At 36.5% G+C, this 19,833-nt stretch overlaps 1 protein-coding gene across 44 annotated transcripts in view; it reads left to right on the top strand.

The window, feature by feature from the left end:
- Positions 1–19,833, top strand: part of Rims2 (regulating synaptic membrane exocytosis 2) — a 522,675-nt gene that overhangs the window by 401,276 nt on the left and 101,566 nt on the right. For 17 of the 44 annotated variants that reach the window (XM_060389562.1, XM_060389561.1, XM_060389534.1 and 14 more), the window contains one exon: positions 11,939–12,111. The exons of 19 other annotated variants lie outside the window; for them this stretch is intronic. In XM_060389562.1, coding sequence (XP_060245545.1) covers positions 11,939–12,111 — 173 coding nt within the window. Of the gene's footprint in view, positions 1–11,938; positions 12,112–12,883; positions 13,136–19,693; positions 19,744–19,833 lie in introns of those variants that run through there. 8 more of the 44 variants (XM_060389526.1, XM_060389524.1, XM_060389523.1 and 5 more) reach the window with 2 other exon arrangements.

Below are 19,833 nucleotides of genomic sequence, written 5' to 3'. Positions count from 1 at the left end.
CATGAAATTGTTTACTAGTAAGGGTCTGTTCTCAAAAGGAACAGATGAGATGCTGCTTCGTATCAGAATGGGCTGTTTCCGTAACAGGGCTTTTCAGTGTCTGAAAAGGGCAGACCTTACAGTTCCAGAGCGGGCAGAGCATTAAGATGATAACCATTTGATTTTCACGGAAGAATAAAGGGAATGAAAATAAATCTAGATTAGTCAATGGCCTATTATTAACAGTCTAAGTAGAGTATAGAGAGATCATTAATGTTTTTATATGTGGGTAAAATTAAAATAACTTACAATTATCATATTTTGGGAAAGGAAAATGATAAATAAATTGTTTAAAGTTGTTTGTAAGCCACAAGAATTATTTAAACTTTAATTAATTTATAATCAAAGTTAGATGACTACATTTTGATTTTCACTAATATTGTTTATAGAATATGTCTCTAGTGTGATGTTAGAAATTTTTTTCAGGAGCACACTAGAAAGGGTGTGTATGTAGGTGTCCTAGTTAAAATTTCTATTGCTATGATAAGCACCATGACCAGACATCATTTGGAGGGGAAAGGGTTTATTTCATCTTAAGGACTCTCAGGTCACAGTCCATCACTGAGGAAAGTGCAGGTAGGAACCTGGAGGCAGAACTGATTCAAAGGCCGTGGAGAGTGCTTCTTATTGGCTTGTTGAGCCCACTTTTTTATGGCACCCAGAACCACCACCGGAGGGCTTACCCACCTACAGGGAGCTGGACCCTCGTGTTACAGGCACCAACAAAGTGCACTGCAGCTTTAGTCACAGTTCAGTTGAGGGGGGCATGTTCCTCACTGAGCTTGCCTCTTCTCAAACGACTCTAACTTGTATGATATTGACAAAACTTAGCCGACACGATTGGTCAGGTTTGCATTCAACTTTTATTCCAGCAACAACAAAAAATGTGACAATTTTTTTATCCTTTTTTAATATAACACAAAGTATAAACAGCAATCCAGGGTAAGAATTACTACTTATTGAAGTATTCCTTCTGTTCCATTCTGGAGGAGGCCTTCCATTCACAAAATTGTTACCGCACTAGAAGGCTGATATTAATTTCAGCCAGAGAAGAAGATAATTTCCACAGACATCCCACCAGGGATGTAATGGCTTTTCCTAGCCCCATCCTCTAGATTTCTGCTCATGTATTAGTGGTCACACTAGTCTAACTCTCACCCTAGCTGTAAGGAATCCTAGAAAATGAAGTTTTGAGGTTTTTTGTTGTTGTTGTTGTCGTCATTAGACTACCAGAATAAGGCTGGGTTGCTTTAGTAAAGATAGGAGGAGGAGAAAAAGGAGGAGGAAGCATGTTGGATGGGCATTTAGCAGTAATGACCACAAGTAAATACCCATTAAGTACTCACCAGTACCAAAAACCAAGAACCTATACACTAATTCCGGAGGGGTGGGGTGGCTAAATACTGATGTGATATTATTGGGTTTTTTTTAATTTATTCACTTTAAATTTAAATTAAATTTATTCACTTTAAGTTTAAATTAATTTATTTACTTTAAATTTAAATTAAATTCACTCAGCTATAGCCCCCTCCTTTGTCCCCTCCCAATCCTGCCCTCCCTTGCTCTTTTACTCCCATGCTTCTCTCCCAGGCCACTGATAAGACAGGTTCTCCTCCCCTTCCCTCCGACCCTAGCCTATCAGGTCTCATCAGAACTGGCTGCATTGTCTTCCTCTGTGACCTGGTAAGGCTGCTCCCTCAGGGGGAGGTGATCAAAGAGCCAGCCACTGAGTTCATGTCAGAGACAGCCCCTGTTCCCCTTACAAGGGTACCCACTTGGATACTGAGCTGCCATGGGCTACATCTGTGCAGAGGTTCTAGGTTATCTTCATGCATGGTCCTTGGTTGGAGTATCAGTCTCAGAAAAGACCCTTGGGCCAAATAGCTAATATTTCTTGATGATTAAAGTGGAGAATATTGGAGAAGTCAAAGGTAATCGATCCACAAGCTGCCTTTTTTGAAATATAGTTGGATTTTGTGCCTGTTAGCTAGCACAAAGAATGTAAGAGATATAGAAAAGGCTATTTTCAATAAAAAGAAAATAACTTTGGCTGTATTGAATATACATGAAAAACCACAAGTGGGAGATATCCTATTAATATGCACAAATGTGATTCAAAAGTTTGGGATAGTGGTCAGGATACAAGGTAAAAGATCTGTTAGGCATTATGTGGTCATATACCTGTAAATAATGAACTGGAACATCCATGGGGTTATATATATCATGAACAGAAGAGGGCTTAGATGGGAACTTTGGAAAAGTGCATCAAATAATGATAAGGAAAGTGAAGCCAAGTAAAGTATATTGAGAAGGAACAGTCTAGGAAATAGGAGAGAAACCATAAATGACATTACCTGTGAAATCATTCTAACCATGTTTTAGGAAGAGAAGGAAAAGAAGAAAACTAAAAGAAATGGACTTGTAAACGAGTATCTTATTGTAGAGCAGTTTTCCTTAGTGGGGAGATAGAATGGGTTGGATTATTATTGCTTCTAAAGAATAGAATGGTAAATTCCTTTATTAATGCAAAGCAGGAGCTCTGCCGCAAGCTGAGGTCTCTAAGCCTTTTTAAAAACTGGCTTAGCAGAACACCAAAAGCACAGGCTCTAAGAGCAACAATCAATAAATGGGACCTCATGAAATTGAAAAGCTTCTGTAAAGCAAAGGACACAAAGTGACTGCCTACAGATTGGGAAAGACTCATCACCAACCCTTTATCTGACAAAGGACTCATATCCAGTATATATAAAGAACTAAAGAAGCTGAAAAGCAGCAAACCAAGTAATCCACTTAAAAAATGGGGAACAGAGCTAAACAGAGAATTCTCTGTAAAGGAATATCAAATGGCAGAGAAGCACTTAAAGAAATGCTCAACCTCATTAGCCATTAGGGAAATGCAAATCAAAACAACCCTGAGATTTCACCTTACACCCATGAGAATGGCCAAGATCAAAAACTCAAGTGACAACACATGCTGGAGAGGTTGTGGAGAAAGGGGAACCCTTCTCCACTGCTGGTAGGAGTGTAAACTTGTACAACCACTCTGGAAATCAATCTGGCGCTTTCTCAGACAACTAGGAATAGTGCTTCCTCAAGATCCAGCCATACCACTCCTAGGCATTTATCCAAAAGAGGCTCAAGTACACCAAAAGGACATTTGCTCAACCATGTTTGTAGCAGCTTTTTTTTTGTAATAGCCAGAAGCTGGAAACAGCCCAGATGCCCCTCAACTGAAGAATGGATGCAGAAATTGTGGTACATCTATACAATGGAATATTACTCAGCAATGAAAAATAAGGAAATCATGAAATTTGCAGGTAAATGGTGGGACCTGGAAAGGATCATCCTGAGTGAGTTGTCCCAGAAGCAAAAAGACACACACGGTACATACTCACTCATATAAACATACAACATAGAATAAACTCACTAAAATCTATACATCTAAACATACTAAGCAAAAGAGAGGACCCTAACTAAAATGTCCAATCCTCATCCTGAAAGGCAAAAAGGATGGACATCAGAAGAAGAAGAAAACAGGAAACAACCTAGGAACCTGCCACAGAGGGCCTCTGAAAGCCTCTGCCCTTCAGACTATCAAAGCAGATGCTGAGCCTGATGGGCAACTGTTGGGCAGAGTGAATGGAATTTTATGTAAGAACTGGGAAATAGTAAGAGCTGGAGAGGACAGGAACTCCACAAGGAGAGCAACAGAACAAGAAAATTTGAACACAGGGAACTTCCCAGAGACTCATACTCCAACCAAGGACTATTCATGGAGATAACCTAGAACCCTGACAATGCAGCCACTTCTGATGAGAATTGTTAGACTAAGATCAGAAAGAAGGAGAGGAGGACCTCCCCTATCAGTGGACTTGGGAAGGGGCATGCATGCAGAAAGGGGGAGGAGGGTGGGACCGGGAGGGAAGGAGGGAGGGGCTTATGGGGGGGAATACAAAATGAATAAAGTGTAATTAATAAAAGCTAAAAAAAAAAAAAAAAAAGAAACTGTCTTAGGTCCTACTTCAGAAAATTTGGGGAAAATTATGGAAATAAGTAAAGGGTATTCTGCAACTGTGCATGAGCCGACTGTGAATAGAATACAGAGTCCCCACAGAGCCAGGCCTTTAAGAAAGCCAGAATTACCTACTGGCAACAATTCTTTCTTCACAAGTCCTGCAGGAAAAATAATTGACTCAGTTATTTTTCTTCAGACCAGTTGATTGTAGCTGGGTTCTTGAATAGGTGCTGGGCTGTGTGCTATCTTTTGGATTATGGTTTTACCTCATGCTGCTGTTAATATTGTGTTCCTTGGATGGATACATTGTAGCTGTTTTACTGACCTTTACTTGTCTCCTAGGCCTCTTGGTAAATCCCTCAAACAGAGCTCATATTTCTAATCTCTATCCTTACTGGTGTGCCCAACTATACATACAGTGACCACATGATGAATTAAATAGGCCACACTTTTTATTGTTTTGTTTCATTTTATTTTGTTTTGATAGACTAAGGATTGAACCCAGAGCTTCATGCATGCTAAACAAGTGTTCTACCACAAATGTATACCATAGGCCCATGGTGGAAACTCTAATACTACAATTATCAACAAACTCTTCAAATTAAAAATTTTCCCTCAGAATGCTGGTTGGTAAACATCTACCAGAACATCCCTACCTATACTCCACAGGGAACAGAAAAACAAAGTGATTCCAGAGCTGTTGTAACAGTATCTTATGCTCTGATATGATACTTTATTATAAGGAGAATACTCTAACTTATTGTAAACATCAATTTAATTATTCTGTTCATCTACATTTATTATTTGTTGATTTTCTACTACTTGCTATGCAAGAATCTAGATTACAGGAGACTAAAATAAATAAAAGTTTTCCTTTAGAAGATTATAATCTATAAGTATAGATTATAAAGATAAGGAAAATGGAGAGGGAGAAATGATAATAGACCAAGCAGAGAGAAACATGAAATCAAATGATAAAACTATTCAGGATCACTGAGAGTAATGTTTGTTTCTCTTTGAATACTTTGCAAGATATTACATAGCCACTGTGCCTTGGAAGGTGACTGCATTTACCTCATGGAGAGGGTCTGGGACATAGTTTGTGTCACCTCACACAATTTTCTTCTGGCTCCAGATATGGCAAAGGCAGCCTCCTAATGGCTGGAAAGAGTCACTGAAACAGTTTGCATATACTATTTAAACACTGCCTTATATGGGGTACACAGACCTAACTAGTTTGTTACTACACTGAAGAGAGTCTGTAGAGAAAGTTCAGTATGTCAGACCCCTTGATTCTTTTCCAAACTGAAGGCTTTCCCTTACTTCAGAGTCCTTCCTTTGAACTTGGAAGCATGGGTAATCTTTCAAGAGGAGTTCATTTGTAGAATATTGTTTATAAGGCTAACACTTAAATTTAAGCCCAGTGTCTATGGCTTTTTTCTGCTGTTCTCTCTCATGTACAGATCATACAATATCTTATCAGGAGTAACACCTAAACAAAATTATCTCAGACACTTAGGTTGGTTTTTGTATGTACACTGAAATGTTGAGGTTAATCACTGTAAAAGCTTTAAGTACTTATTGGGGGAGAAAAAATCTTGTGAGATGTAATTACGGAATTTTCAAAGGACAGCAGTTACTGCTTTTTGAAGTATGATATAATGTAAAAGCATAGTGGCAGGAAGGATAGCATCCCTACTCACGTGATTCTTCAGCTGACCACATTAGAGGCTTTGTCTCTTTTCTTTGCCCTGTACCAAAGTGGTCTTACCCATACGTCAGAAGTCTTACCCATCCGTTTCACCTCCTTCACTCTTCTAAAGGTTGTTGGTTCTAATTTTTTTCCTAGTCTTTAGGTCAGTACATTAGTTTTCCTTCTTGTTGTAGGTACTTTTTATTTCTGTGATAAGACACTGTGATGAAGGCAGTTAATTGGAAAAAGAGTTTATTTGCAGCTCATAGCTCAGAGGGTAAGTCCATGACCATAATGTTGAGAATAAGACAGCTGCCAGACAGGCTGGAGCAGTAGCGCAGAGCTCACCTCATGACTCACAAGCCTGAGACAGAGAGCGATCAGGGAATGGCCTGGGTCTTTAGAACCTCAAAGCCCACGCCCAGTGGGCTCCTCCAACACCGCTATACCTCCCAAGCCTTCTCACACAGTTCCACCAACTGTGGACCAAGTTTTCTAACATGTAACCCATGCAACCATTCTCCACACTCCCTAAATGTGATTTAAAGTTTCTTCCAAATACTACTTGATAAATAAACTTACTTTGTTGTTACGGATTGTGTTCTTTTTGCCCACAATCATATAATAATTCCTTACACTAGTATTTTGCACAACAAATTACAGTATCTAATAAGATTTGTTAAATTGAAGCCGAGCAGTATTTGAGGATACTCATATAATTCTTTATCTGAGAAGTTCATGTACAAAGATTGGAGTAGCTGAAGTTGATACAATGCTATAGAAAATAGACTTGGAAATTGCCCAAAACTTTCAAATGAGGACACTGAAGAATATTGAACTTTTATTTTAAAAGTTTAATTTTTTATCAACTGTATCTTAAAAATTTAATGATTTCTGGCCTTTCAATAGAGCTTTGCAGATACACTGTTACTTTCCACTTATTTTAGATACATAGAAAGAACATTAACTTTTCCAGGCCACTTGAACATCCTGAAGATTTATGATTTCCTGTAAATTTTTGCAGTTCATGATCTGCTTGATAGTAACATATGAAACATCAAAATATTGTTGGTAAAGCCTTGTCCAAGATTTTAGTAATACCCATGCAGGGCAGTCGTCAGCTGAGATTACGAATCTTTGGGTTTTGCTTCACTAAATAGAATAATGAGCATTCCTTGTTAATCTGTCAACTGTATCCTGTCTGACAGTCATTTAAACCTTATTTGATACATACTTGCCAAGACAACAACAACTATTTCCTAAATAAACCAATTTACTTATTCATATTTATAGCTCATTTGGGGGTATAGTAATAATTGAATTTTTTATATCATGGTTCAAGTTTTTGTAATTTTTGTTTATCTTTATCGTGCTTTAAATTAAAAAGTACATTAAACATTTTCAATGTTAATTATAATATCAGGGAAATTGAATTATATATGTGATTATATTTTATTCTAAGTATATGTAAAATATCTTTTCTGTTAATGGACTTTTTATGTTTTATTCTTTGATAGCTTCATATGTGTACACAATGAATTTTAACCATTTTCATCATCCATTTTCCTCTCTAATATGCAGTGAATTTAGTCATTTTCTTTTTCCATTGTTCTTTCAAATTCTGTCCCTTTCCCACTGAAATCCTTCTTTCCAGCCCCTTATTTTCATGTCTTCTTTTTTGTGTGTGGCCCATTGAGCTTAATTGGAATGGCTCGCATGAGCATGAACAACCTACCAGTAGTTACTCTATGGCAGAAAATGATACCCTGTTCCTTAAGCAACCATTAACTGCCAAGAATCCCCATGAATATGAGGGGCCTCATGTTTTGCTCCCCAATGAGTGAGACAGCTATGCCGTGCCCAGAAGACATCTTTATTGCTAAACATCTTCCTGACTCTTATGTTTCCTTCCCCTCTTCAGTGAGCCTTAGAGAGGTGATATGATGTCCCATTTAGAGTCCAGACTTTACTAACACTTATTCTCAACACCAGTAATAAGTTTCTGCATTAACTTCTGCCCATTGCAAGGTTGAGAGAAGCACTGATCTTTAGCTATCAATGAGTGTTTAGAAGGCTGTTTGACAACATATTCATTTAGAGAAAAAACAAACAAAAAACAGTAGGTTTCTTACTGAGGCGACTGATCTGCACAGCCACCAGCTCTTGCTTATAGTGTCAGGTGTGAAATTCAATCAGACAATCTAACAATCATGCCATGGTTGCATCAGAGATCATATTTCTCTGGTAGATCATTATTGTAGTTCATAGGAATCATAGCTAGGTAAGACTGTTGATGACCTCTTTTCCCAGCAGCCTGTTTTCTGACACTGTGAAATACACACACACACACACACACACACACACACACACACACACACTAATATTCTTCATGAAATTATTGTTCTCTTTTTTTAAGTTTCTCATTCTGTTTATTATGTATCTGTTTATGATTGAAGACACAGATGTAACCCTATGGTAAATATGCTTAGTTGCTTAGAAGTAAACAGAATGGTACAGTCTTGAGCAGATAATAGAGTATCACCAAATTACAGCTGTTAGTTATTTTCTGTTCTGGATACAAGCTATACTCTTTAATTTTTTTTTTTCATTTAATGACCTTATGCCTTAGGCATTGCACTTTACCATTTGCTATTTTCTAGAGACTATTGAGTGTCTTTTTATTTTTTTCTTAGACAGTCTTGCTTTGTAGCCCAAGCTAGCCTCAGATTTCTAGCAGTCATCCTGCTCTGTCTGCTAAAAGAAACAAAATTGAAGAAGATACTTCCGTGACCTTGTAGTTTGTTTCCAGATTATGTATTTATAGTTTTTGAGATAGGGTTTCTCTGGGTAACTCTGGCGTCCAAGAGCTCACTTGGTAGACCAGGCTGGGCTCAAACTCAGAGAGCAGCCTTCCTCTGCCTTACTATTACTAGGATTAAAGGGATATGCCACCATCTTCCATCTCCAAATATAATATTTTTAAAATGTTGTCTTATTTGCCGCTTAAACTCTATATATTTAAAATAGTTCTATATAAGGCATTGTCATGTTAATCCTTGCAGCAAGCCTGACAGAAAGGCTTTATTGTTATTCATGTTTATTGCAGTTGAAAGCTGAGACACTCATCGAAGCAATTGTTGCAAGAAAGTAAACATGGTAATTTATATGACTTGAATTTAGATCAGTGTTTCAGTCTCATGCAAAAAAAAGTTGGCTCATATATATATATATATATAAATTTATTGTATTCATTACAGTTTATTTACTTTGTATCCCAGCTGTAGCCCCTTCTCTCATTCCCTCCCAATCCCACCCTCCCTCCCTCATCTCCTCCCTGCCCCTCTCTAAGTCCACTGATAGGAGAGGTCCTCCTCCCCTTCCATCTGAAAATAGCTTATCAGGTCTCTTCATGACTGGCTAAAATGTCCTCCTCTGTAGCCTGGCAATGCTGTTCCTCCCTCGGCGGGGGTGGGGGGGGGTGGGGAGGGGGAGGTGTCAAAGAGCCAGCCACTGAGTTCATGTCAGAGACAGTTTCTGTTCCCCTTACTAGGGAACCCACTTGGATACTGAGCTGCTGTAGGCTACGTCTGAGCAGGGGTTCTACGTTATATCCATGTATGGTCCTTGGTTGGAGAATCAGTCTCAGAAAAGACCACTGTGCCCAGATATATTTGATCCTTGTGGATACTAGACTTATAAGATAGGATAAACATACTAAAATCTGTACACCTAAATAAGATAAACAAGAAGGAGGACCCAGGATAAGATGATCAATCCTCACTTAGAATGACAAATGGGATGGACATTGGAAGTAGGAGAAAACAAGAAACAGGACAGGAGCCTCTGAAAGACTCTACCTAACAGTGTATCAAAGCAGATGCTGAGACTCATAACCGAACCTTGGGCAGAGTGCAGGGAATCATTTGAAAGAAGGGGGAGTTAGTAAGACCTGGAAAGTTGGCTCTTAATTATTATGTTATTGCCTCTACTTCTTGCTACAATTAAGGCTTTTTGTTTTTCATTGGAATTCAAATATGATGGGCTCATGAGTAAAAGCAAGTAAGAAATATAATGCTAGGCTGCTTTTCTATCTAATTATAAAATATCTCAAAATAAATAGTAGTAGGTAACCTCTCTTTGATTATAAATTATAGAAATGGGATAGATATAATCCCCCAGGCATAGTTCAACATTTTAACATTTACTGAACAATTAAAACATTTTTTTGTAATTGGAGTGTTAAAAGATACATGAGTAAAGTTAAAGATTTCAGTAGGTGACTCAACTTCAGGTCAATGTATTTTTAAATAAAGATAGTGAAAAATATATAGTTTATTGCAGTTATTCACATGTATGTTATTTAGATGTGCAGGTAAACACAAAACAGAAAGTCTTGAATCTACCAATTGAAATAGTGTAGTAACTTAGGTAAATTGGTACTTGGAGATGAATTTATTTGAAAAAGAATCTCATGAACTAAATTTATGCCAAGTAAGTGAACTAAAACTAAACAATGTTACTCTTAATAATAAATATCATCATTCTCTTCATAGAAACATTTCCTGGGAAAAGAGGCAGCATTTTTTGAATAATTTAATTAATGATTTTTAAATAATTAAAGTTGAAAGGTAACATAGACTAAAAAAAAAGTCATTTCCCACCTAATTAATTTGTATAGATTTTTATGTTAAGGAATTTGACTTATGGTATCTTAGAAACAATGTCTTGATTTTACATTTGAAGTGTCAGTTTTTAATAAAAATGTACATAGCTGGAACTCTCAAGGTCCAGAAGAAACCAAACAGGCCATTTGTTATGACACATGTTCAGCTGTGGCCACTTGCTCTTCAAGTTGTATTGGGCAAATTATTTGTATCTACCAGATGTTTGTTGGACCACTATTCCTGGTAGAGTTTTATTAAGTAACAAATCTTTAAACCATGAGGGATTTATATAAAATACCTATTTTTCAAAAGCTTTGTAAAACCTGCCGTCACCTATAATTAGAACGCTCTCAAAAACTAGACTAAATAAAGATGTTTTGGCATAAGATGCATAATAAGAAAAAGAAGATCCCCCAGCAGGCATTCTCCTACTTGGCAATTCTGGCACAGCAGCGTTCATATTGGGTGACTTTAGAGGAAGAACCCAGCTAGTAATGACAGCAATAATAATTCATTTTTTAAAATTATACAAAGTATAATGTAACAAGACAAATATTGTTCCTAATGTTCAAAACAGTTATACAAGGATGGTGTGATTATTCTTGTCATCTTACACTATGAATAGTAAAGATTAAATAATCTACTGAGAGTGTTCTTTGCTTCAAATTTCCAGGAGACAAGGTCCATAGCCTTTCTTTCTTTTCCATTTCTTTTAATATTCCAGCTTGAAGACTCTTGGCAACTGATTTTTTGTTGTCAGTAATAAAATTAAATTGTGTCCATTAGTTTTAACATTAAGTGTATTTTATGAGAATAGGTCATTAACATAAAATATTTATGTTGGTTTTCAATTTACCAGAATATTTGAACACCCAAGAATCCCTTGCACCCTGACTGTACCACTTAACTATCAAATTATTTCAATTCCAGGAAGATTGAGCTATTGTAAATAATAATGTTTTTTTTCCTAATATTTCTAGGATTCATCACAATTCCAGCAACTGCTCAGAAATTAAATTTCTCTTTTCTCTTGGGTTTTCTGAAAACGCTGTTTTTCATTAATTAGCTTTTGTGTTGTCTCTAGGTTTTCAGTGAAACCCAGTGGATTAAAGACAGAGTTGATGGCTGCTAGAATTGATCTTTGTAGCTACAGAGACAACTTGACCAGATTTTTTTCCTTTCAAATTTTAATCAGAAATTTAAGAATTGTGCTTCCTAATAATGTTAAGCCAAATGTTTATTTCCCACATTTTAGCTAAATGTTCTGACATAAGACCATTGCTGTTTTGAAACTTTTAATGGCCCTCATTGGGGTATGGTGAAAATGCTGCAGTTACTTTGCTAAAAACAAAGGTTTGGCATAAATTTCTGTTTTAGGATAATTAACGCTCACTTCTGTGTTGTACGACTGAGTGGGGTATTGCAGTGCCCTCCATGGACAATTAAGTGCTGAGATAGGAGCAGCTCATGATTGCTGTGCCTGGTAATGCTGACGGCTTCTGCGTATTTGTCCATCTGTGCCAACAGTACCGATCAGGATGGGACCCACATAGAGGGGCAGATACTGTCTCCACTAAATCCTCGGGCAGTGATGTAAGTGATGTATCTGCGGTTTCCAGGACTAGTAGTGCTTCTCGTTTCAGCAGCACAAGCTACATGTCCGTCCAATCAGAACGGCCAAGAGGAAACAGAAAAATCAGGTAAGAACACTGGGGCAGTACCAGCTTTGTATTTCAGAGGATCTTATTTCTCTGGAAAAACAATTTTTTTAAAGTATTGATATATTATTGTAAAACCAATAGGATAATCCATATTGTTATTTTATTTTATCTTGGTCAGTTTTTGTGGAACTGAAGGCAGTTCTGTGTACTAAATTACTTGAAATAATACCTTTATGCTTGTAACTTAGAAACTAAACTGCAATTGTTAGATCATTGTTAAATTAAAATGACTAACTGAAGGTGTAAATTTAACGTTTTGATGAATATGAAAAACAGTTATCTTGGAAGGTATATTTTTCCTGGTTGAATAGATTCTATTAACTCAAAAGAAAAATACTGCTTTTTTTAAATAGGAGGCTTTCCTGCCCTCTTGACAGTATTGTAAATGCATGGAAAAAGTATTCACTCTCTCAAGACAACTTAGTATATGTTAATCTCTTAGTTCCCACTTGTCTTACTGATTTGTAGATGTAGATACTGCACTCTAATGGAGAGACTGCAGCCCTGGCCTGCTCCCCATGTCAACTTGTAACTGAAGATACAGTTTTAAAACTATCATGATTAGCTATTGCTTACCAGTGCATCTCGGGCATGCAGTGGGAAAATGGAGTCAGCATTTAAATGGTCTAAGTTTCACCTAAGTTTTGATTGTTTTCGTTGCCTTTCTGTTTCATTTTACTTACATTTTTTTTTTACTTTTTTTTCTCTTTTGTGTTTCTTTGCATGCCTTCCATTTGTGTTTCATTCAAAGGCCAAAGGGAGAGGAAGAGGGAGGGGAAGGAGAGGTTAAGGAAGAAGAAAGAGTTCAGGAGGAGCAGGAGGTAAAGGAGGAAATAATTAGTGAGGATGGGAGAAAGAAGCAGATTACAGAAACATTACATAAGGAGAAAAGCAGAGAATCAGGAGATGAGGAAAAGGCACAAGATGCTCCTGAGCAAGGGAAAGAAAAAGAGCAGTGGAGGAAAGAGGACTTTCAAAGGAGCCACTCCCAAGACGACGACAGGTAAAAACCGCTCGACTGTGGGCCCTTCCCTGTAGTAAAATGCTTCTGTCCTTTCCTTAAGTATTAATTATCTCATGTTCAGAGTTCTCGTCTTCTTTTGTTTTGCCGTGTGTGCTAGCTTCTAACATAACTGATTGTTATGCTGGAAATTACCATCAGAGAGATTGGCTTGCCAGTGTCCTTGATTTATACCCACTGGATCTTGGAGTCTGATTGATTTTGTTTACCAGCTTAAGTGTGATTTTAGTTTGTGTTCTTAGTATGAATTCACAGTATGTTTTCTCCAACTTTTCTCTAGAGATAAGTGAAAAGGGACCTTGCAAATCCTTTTACCAGTAATGGAGACTTATTTGGGAAAAAGAAGGTAACATCCTAAAGGTGTTACCCGAAGGGCCTAAATTTTTTTTAACACTATTATAAAAACTCATTGTGTAGCAGAGAAAAACTTTAGAAATGAGTGAAAATTGGATAAAGCTTAGTCTCTCTCTTCTTCGAATGTATTAGTTTTCTGGGATATTCTAGGGCAGTCTGAGATCTGAGATCTGAGATCAGTAAGAAAACATGTCAGTGCTATCCATACTCTGGTTTTTGTTGTTTGAAATAGCATCTTACTCTTAGCCCAGGCTGGACCTGAACTTGCTATGGCTAGCCCATGCTGGTCTCAAACGCATAATCCTCCTGCCTCAGCCTCTTAAATTATCAGATTTCAGGCATGATCTGATCCATTGTTCTCTGGAAGGAAGTAGTAGATGCCCAGGTCACATTTGAAGACAGCCATGTTAGATCATTCTCTTCTTAAAAATGCATCCACTTAGAAAAACTGCAAGAACAGGAACATGTCACAAGAAGAAACGTAAGCAGTAGAGCACAACAGTTGCTGCCTCTGTATGGAAGCCGCTGATTCTTTCCAGGCAGGTGCAGAGCACAGGGGATCAGCAGCGTGCAGTCAGACTTCCCCTTCTCAAGATGAAGGGTTTGCTTCAACTACATCTGCTTGAGAATGAAAATTGCAAATTGTGACAGTTTGAAGAAGTTAAGTTTTCTAACAGAATTTGATTTTTATTTCTACAAATTTTACTTGAGCAAAACCTATTTATATGTCAAATTTAAATTATTGTATCAAAACCCAATTGCATATTAAGCTTTTCCCAAAATGAAAGAGAAGACAGTTGAGACAGTTTACAATTCTATTGTATATATTTTCTTTTTTTTTTTTTCTCAGAGATATCTGTACTCTATCAGGACTTTACAGCATGCAGTAAACATAAAAACACAGCACATTTTGTGATTTGACTTTAGTAATTCCAAGTCTGTTGTTGTAACTTGATAATTACATCAAGTGATCATATAATTAAAACATCCTGATTTGTGGAAATTATAATCATCTCATGACTAGTTAATAGAGAAAATTTTACTGAGACAGTGTCGTCTTTCTTTCAAAAGCCGAGTAAAACTTGCGTCTTGCATGTTTTCTCTGTGCTGTACAGAAAAGACATGAGCCTTTGCCGTTTGCCTGGGCCAGACTTTTCTCACTGGCATAGCTGGCTTGGTGGATGGAAGCTCAGAAGTTTATGGCCTAAGCTCTTCACTTTTAAATACTGCTATCACCCTTTTCTTTAGGATAAAAAGACCACTTTGTTTCATATTCATTTTATAAGGGCAAGAGAGAGAGTATATTCCTAGCAAGATGATTATCAAGACACTGTCTATACTCAACTTAATGTAGAGTGCTTGGGAATCTGTAAATTTTAGAGGAGTAGGTTGATGTCTCTAGGCAACTTAAATTTCTTACGATAGCAAGAAGTTCATACAGTTGTTCATAAGAAAACTTTGGTGTTATCAAGACAACATAAACTCTTAAATTTACTTTCATTTCTTAGGATCAATCTGTCTAACTGGGTCTAGGAATAGGAACTTAGTGCACAAAGTAATATACTGAAACCATCCATGACGGGAGTTGTAAACCAACCAATGAAAAGAATACTTTTCCAAACTCAGCCACTTCATTAGCTTTGTGTCAAGACTACACTGTGTCCATTCTTCCATGTCCTATTCTGGAGATACTAAAAAAAGGTCAAAAGTTAAGGAACTTTCCATAAACCTCTATTCGTAGTATATCTATAAATGCTGCACAAAAATACTTTTCTTTTCTAATGAAGATCACTTTCAAAAGGGGATTTTTTTGAAGAAAACATTGATACAGGTTCAAGTTTTCATGGTTGCTTTTATAAACGAGCTTTATACTATTAAATCAATGAGGCAGGAGAGTAACTGTTATTTAAATATTCATACAGAGGTATTGCTGGTAGGATAGTAGTTTTATATCATATTTTACATTATAGTTAAAATGTGAAAACAAACTTATACCACTTTAATGGGAAAGTATTGTAGCAGACACAGTGGCTCATGCCTGCCATCCCAACATTTGAGAGGCTGAGGCACAATATTCCCACAAGGTTGAGACAATTTTATTTCAGTCTGGGCTGTAGAGGTAGACCCCTTTTTTCAATAAAGAGAAGGAGGATGAGGACTGGGCAGGAAGAGAACCAGCAGCAGTGTTTCATGTGAAAATAACTGTGATTGGGATTCTAAAATGTGTGTTCTCATCTTCTCTTTGTCCTGTACACCTGCTCACTTCAGCTTTCTACATGTTTTTACCTTGTCAGTGAGTCACACTATTTCTCTTAGTTTGGGTGTGCACAGTAGACAGCAAACAGGAAAATAAACATCACTTGTCACTCTGATGATGTGACTTATAATCAGGGACTCAAGAAGAAATTGGTTCCATGGTTAGCAAAGAGCATAATCAAAAACAGTTAAACATGTTTCTATCCACTGAAAGATGTTTTCAAATGTATGCATCATTATTTAATACTTAGCTTATTAAATTCATTTGTTTTATTTGCTTGTTTGCTGGGAGTGTTTTTCCATGCTAACTCATCTCGGAGGACACAGTGGACTTCCCCCTTGTATTTAGTTGCACCAATGACTTATATTTTCTTTAGGCTTCTTGTTTCCAGTGAAAACACAGCTTGTCTGTATTAATACAGGAATCTTACTCTAACACATAACACTTACACTTAAAAAGAGATATAAATACTTGACACCTCCCCTAGAGTTGGGATTCTGTATGTTTAGAGTAGACCCTGGTTTGTCTGTACTGAAAAGGAATGCCCTTTTCAGTAGATGTTCAGAAGATGAACATGTTGTCTGTCTTCTCCTTGGAGTTACTGTATTTTCTAATGAATCCTGAAATCAGCTTCATGAGTGTCTGAAAAAGAAATACCGCTGGAATTTTGACAGAGGTTGGGTTCAGTCAATTTGAAAATAATCACCATAAAAACTTAATTATTTAAAATACTATTATTGTCATGTGTGCTGTTAGAAGTCAGAGGAAAACTTTGTGAAGTCAGTTCTACTTTCCCATGCCTACTAGGGATCAAGCTCAAGTCATTTATTTGGCTTATAGAGCAAACACCTGTGGGCTGAGCCATCTCCCAGCATGAGGAATTATTGTCATTTTTAAGATTAAGTTTTTCAGTTTACAAACATGACATGCTGTTCCATTTATTTTTTTTCCTTACTTTCTTGGAATTATATTGTATTTTTGGTGTAGTCATACACTTTTTTAAAAAATACTCAGTATATTTTGTTTTTGGTGCTATTATAAATGAAATAGTTCCATCAACATCATTTTTAGATTATTCATTGCTAAGATCTACAAGTACAATTGATTTTTTTGTTTATTGATTTTATACACTGCATTTTTCTATGACTCTATGTAAGACCGCTTGTCTTCTGTGATTAACGATGATTTAACATCCTATTTCACAGCCTTTGATTTCTTTCCTATAATAATAGAGCTGATTAGACATCACTATGACATTGCACAGAAGTGGCTCATGAAGTCCTTAAAGCAGCCACTTAGACTCACTCTTGCATTAGCTCTGAAAGCCTTTTTGAAGATTCCATCTATTGGTGATACTCATCCATTTTAGAACACAGAGAACTTTCTTTTAAAACTTTTCTTTCCAGCTAAGAGCTCTGGCTATCTTATCTGTCACAGGAAATACAAAACTCAGTATGTAGAATTAGAATCATTATTACCTCCCAATTTATTAAACAATCAACCCCAATAAATAGCTTGCTCTCTCTCTTTCTCTCTCTCTCTCTCTCTCTCTCTCTCTCTCTCTCTCTCTCTTCTCTCTTGCGCTCTCTCTCTTATTTTCTAAAGGTCCGACATCCCATACTCAAACTTGCACAAACCAGAAAGCTGTACATCACTCTTTGCTAACTTTTCTCCACTGAGGTAATTGCCTCCCTCCAGTCTCCTAGTCAATAAGACCTATTGACTGAGTTGTGTCTATTTTCCTAACTCCATTTTTGCTTTCATAATTTACCCTGTTTTTCTCTCATAGACATTATTAGAGAATTCTTATCTCTTAAAAACATAAATCTAAATGTTATATTGATACCGTGAAACAATGGATTCAATGTCTATGAAATGGTTGATTTGTGAGAATGTCGTAAAAACTTGCCTTCACTGAATGTTGAATAAGCAATATGATATAGTCACATGGTAGAACATAGTAAGTTAGGGAAAGGCTCAAAGTATTGTCCCGCACTGCCAAACGTTGACGAAGCCTGCAACATCTATACCAGGCGAACCATACAAAGACAAAGGGTCATATTATTTATTTCATTTGTATTAAATGTCCAGAAGAGAGAAATCTACTGAAATAAATACATATGGTTATTCTATCCATTAAGAAGTTTATTGACATGTACAGTGTTTGGAACTGGGTAAGTGTTGGTCTCAGTGGCTACCTTAATGTATCTGTGTGATATTTTTATTTGTGGGTTCATTACAACAAAGTGATGTTTTTTTTTTTAAGTAAAATAGTAGCAGCTGCATTTGTAGGCAAAAGGAGAATGACTGCTAATATCACAAGGCTTTGTTCTGTGGTATTGATTTACTGGTTTACTTTGTGGTGTTGATGATTACAGAACCCTGCTAATATAAAAAATTCATACACTTTGAAAGGATGATGCTCATAATATGTTTTAAATGCTGAAGAGAAGAAATATTTTAATAAATATTGTATGTAGATATTAAATTTTTAAACATTAATTTTATCAAGCATATGTTCTTCAGTTCTAACATGCCTTAATGTGGTTGTAACTAGCTGATAGCATCAGCTTTCTCAAATCAGTAAGATCACGTCTTTTGACATGTACATCAAATGTTTCTCTGCTTCTCTATAAAATGCCTTTAAATGGCATAACCTGACACTAGAAACTTTTTTTTTTTTTTTTAGACAGGCTCTCACTATATAACCCTGGCTAGCTGCAAACTCAGATTCACCTGCCTCTGCTTTTCAAGTGCTGAGATTAAAGGTGTGTGCCACCATGCCCAGCCAAATGACTTTTAGTAGATTTCATAGGAAAGTTTCTCAGAAGGAAAGTCATGATTTATTAGTAGCTTTTAACTATTAAAAATGTTTTATCTAGTTTATTAGCTTATGATTTCATACATATCTATAATTTTCTTCAATTAAAATCTCCCCTGCCCTGATTATTTTCTCATCCCTTTCCCACCAGATTCCTTCTCCCCAAGGTCCTCTCCTAGTTACTGAGATCAGACTTTATCACTCTAGAATTCCATTTATGCCATTTACGTGTGCGTGTGTGCAGACCAGGCTGCATCTAATGCATGTTTAACAGGAACCTTCCAAACTGCCATCTCTACAGACTTCGCCCATTCTGTGGTTGCGATCATCTGTTTCTTTGTCACGTCTCACTGTCAGGATTTTCAGAGCTCACTTTTACATGGTGATTATGAGTCTGTGATTCCCACATACATTTTAACATGCTGTTAAATTTTGTCTACCATTTATTGGAATATGCTTTCTTGATGAAAAGATTTTATTCTGTACATTACATGGCAAGAACAAATAAAATCTTGTTTTGGTCCATAAAATATTGATATTTTTTTCATTCTAATAATGAATGAGTACTACAGGGAGATATTTTTTTATATCCTTGTTAAGATAATATAGCTACCCCCTTATCCAATTATGTTTTCAAAGTCTTTGCTTAATAGATAATAATGTTCTATCATTTGAAGAGTACTTCACTGGTTAAAATCTCATTTTATAAACTATACATATAAATATATGATATGAATATCTTTGCATCTAATGTGTGATGTTCACAATATATATTCGTACACATGTATGTTTGTTACTAGCTATATGCGTCTTGATATAGATAGATAGATACATAGATAGATAGATAGATAGATAGAGTTAATATAGAGAGTGCTAGAGCATTTGTATTTTGAGATGAAAATTCCTAAAAATTTTAGATTCTTCTATCACTGTAATAAGGGAAAGGTAGAATTTTAGGTTCAGTCTGTGTAGTCATTATAACTACAAAATACAAATCACCTGTATTTTACCGAGGCTTCTTTTGGGAAGCAATGACCCTGCGGTGCTGAAGTCCACCTTTCTGGAAGTGGCATTGTTCCTGAGTGTCGCAATGTAGCTCCCCATGAGAGTCTGTTAAAAATGGATGAATGATTGTCTGTGCTGTGCATACTTAAAAAGGTGAGGATATGGCAGGAATATTCTCAAACCTCTACAAAGAATGTGAAATATGATTTTAAAAGTAAAAATTTTGCATATTCTTTTTTTTCC

Source organism: Meriones unguiculatus, chromosome 8 (genome assembly GCF_030254825.1).
Source record: "Meriones unguiculatus strain TT.TT164.6M chromosome 8, Bangor_MerUng_6.1, whole genome shotgun sequence".
NCBI classification, from domain to species: Eukaryota; Metazoa; Chordata; class Mammalia; order Rodentia; family Muridae; genus Meriones; species Meriones unguiculatus.
The sequence above is the reverse complement of the archived record's forward strand: the minus strand, read 5'-3'. Positions and strand labels throughout refer to the sequence as shown.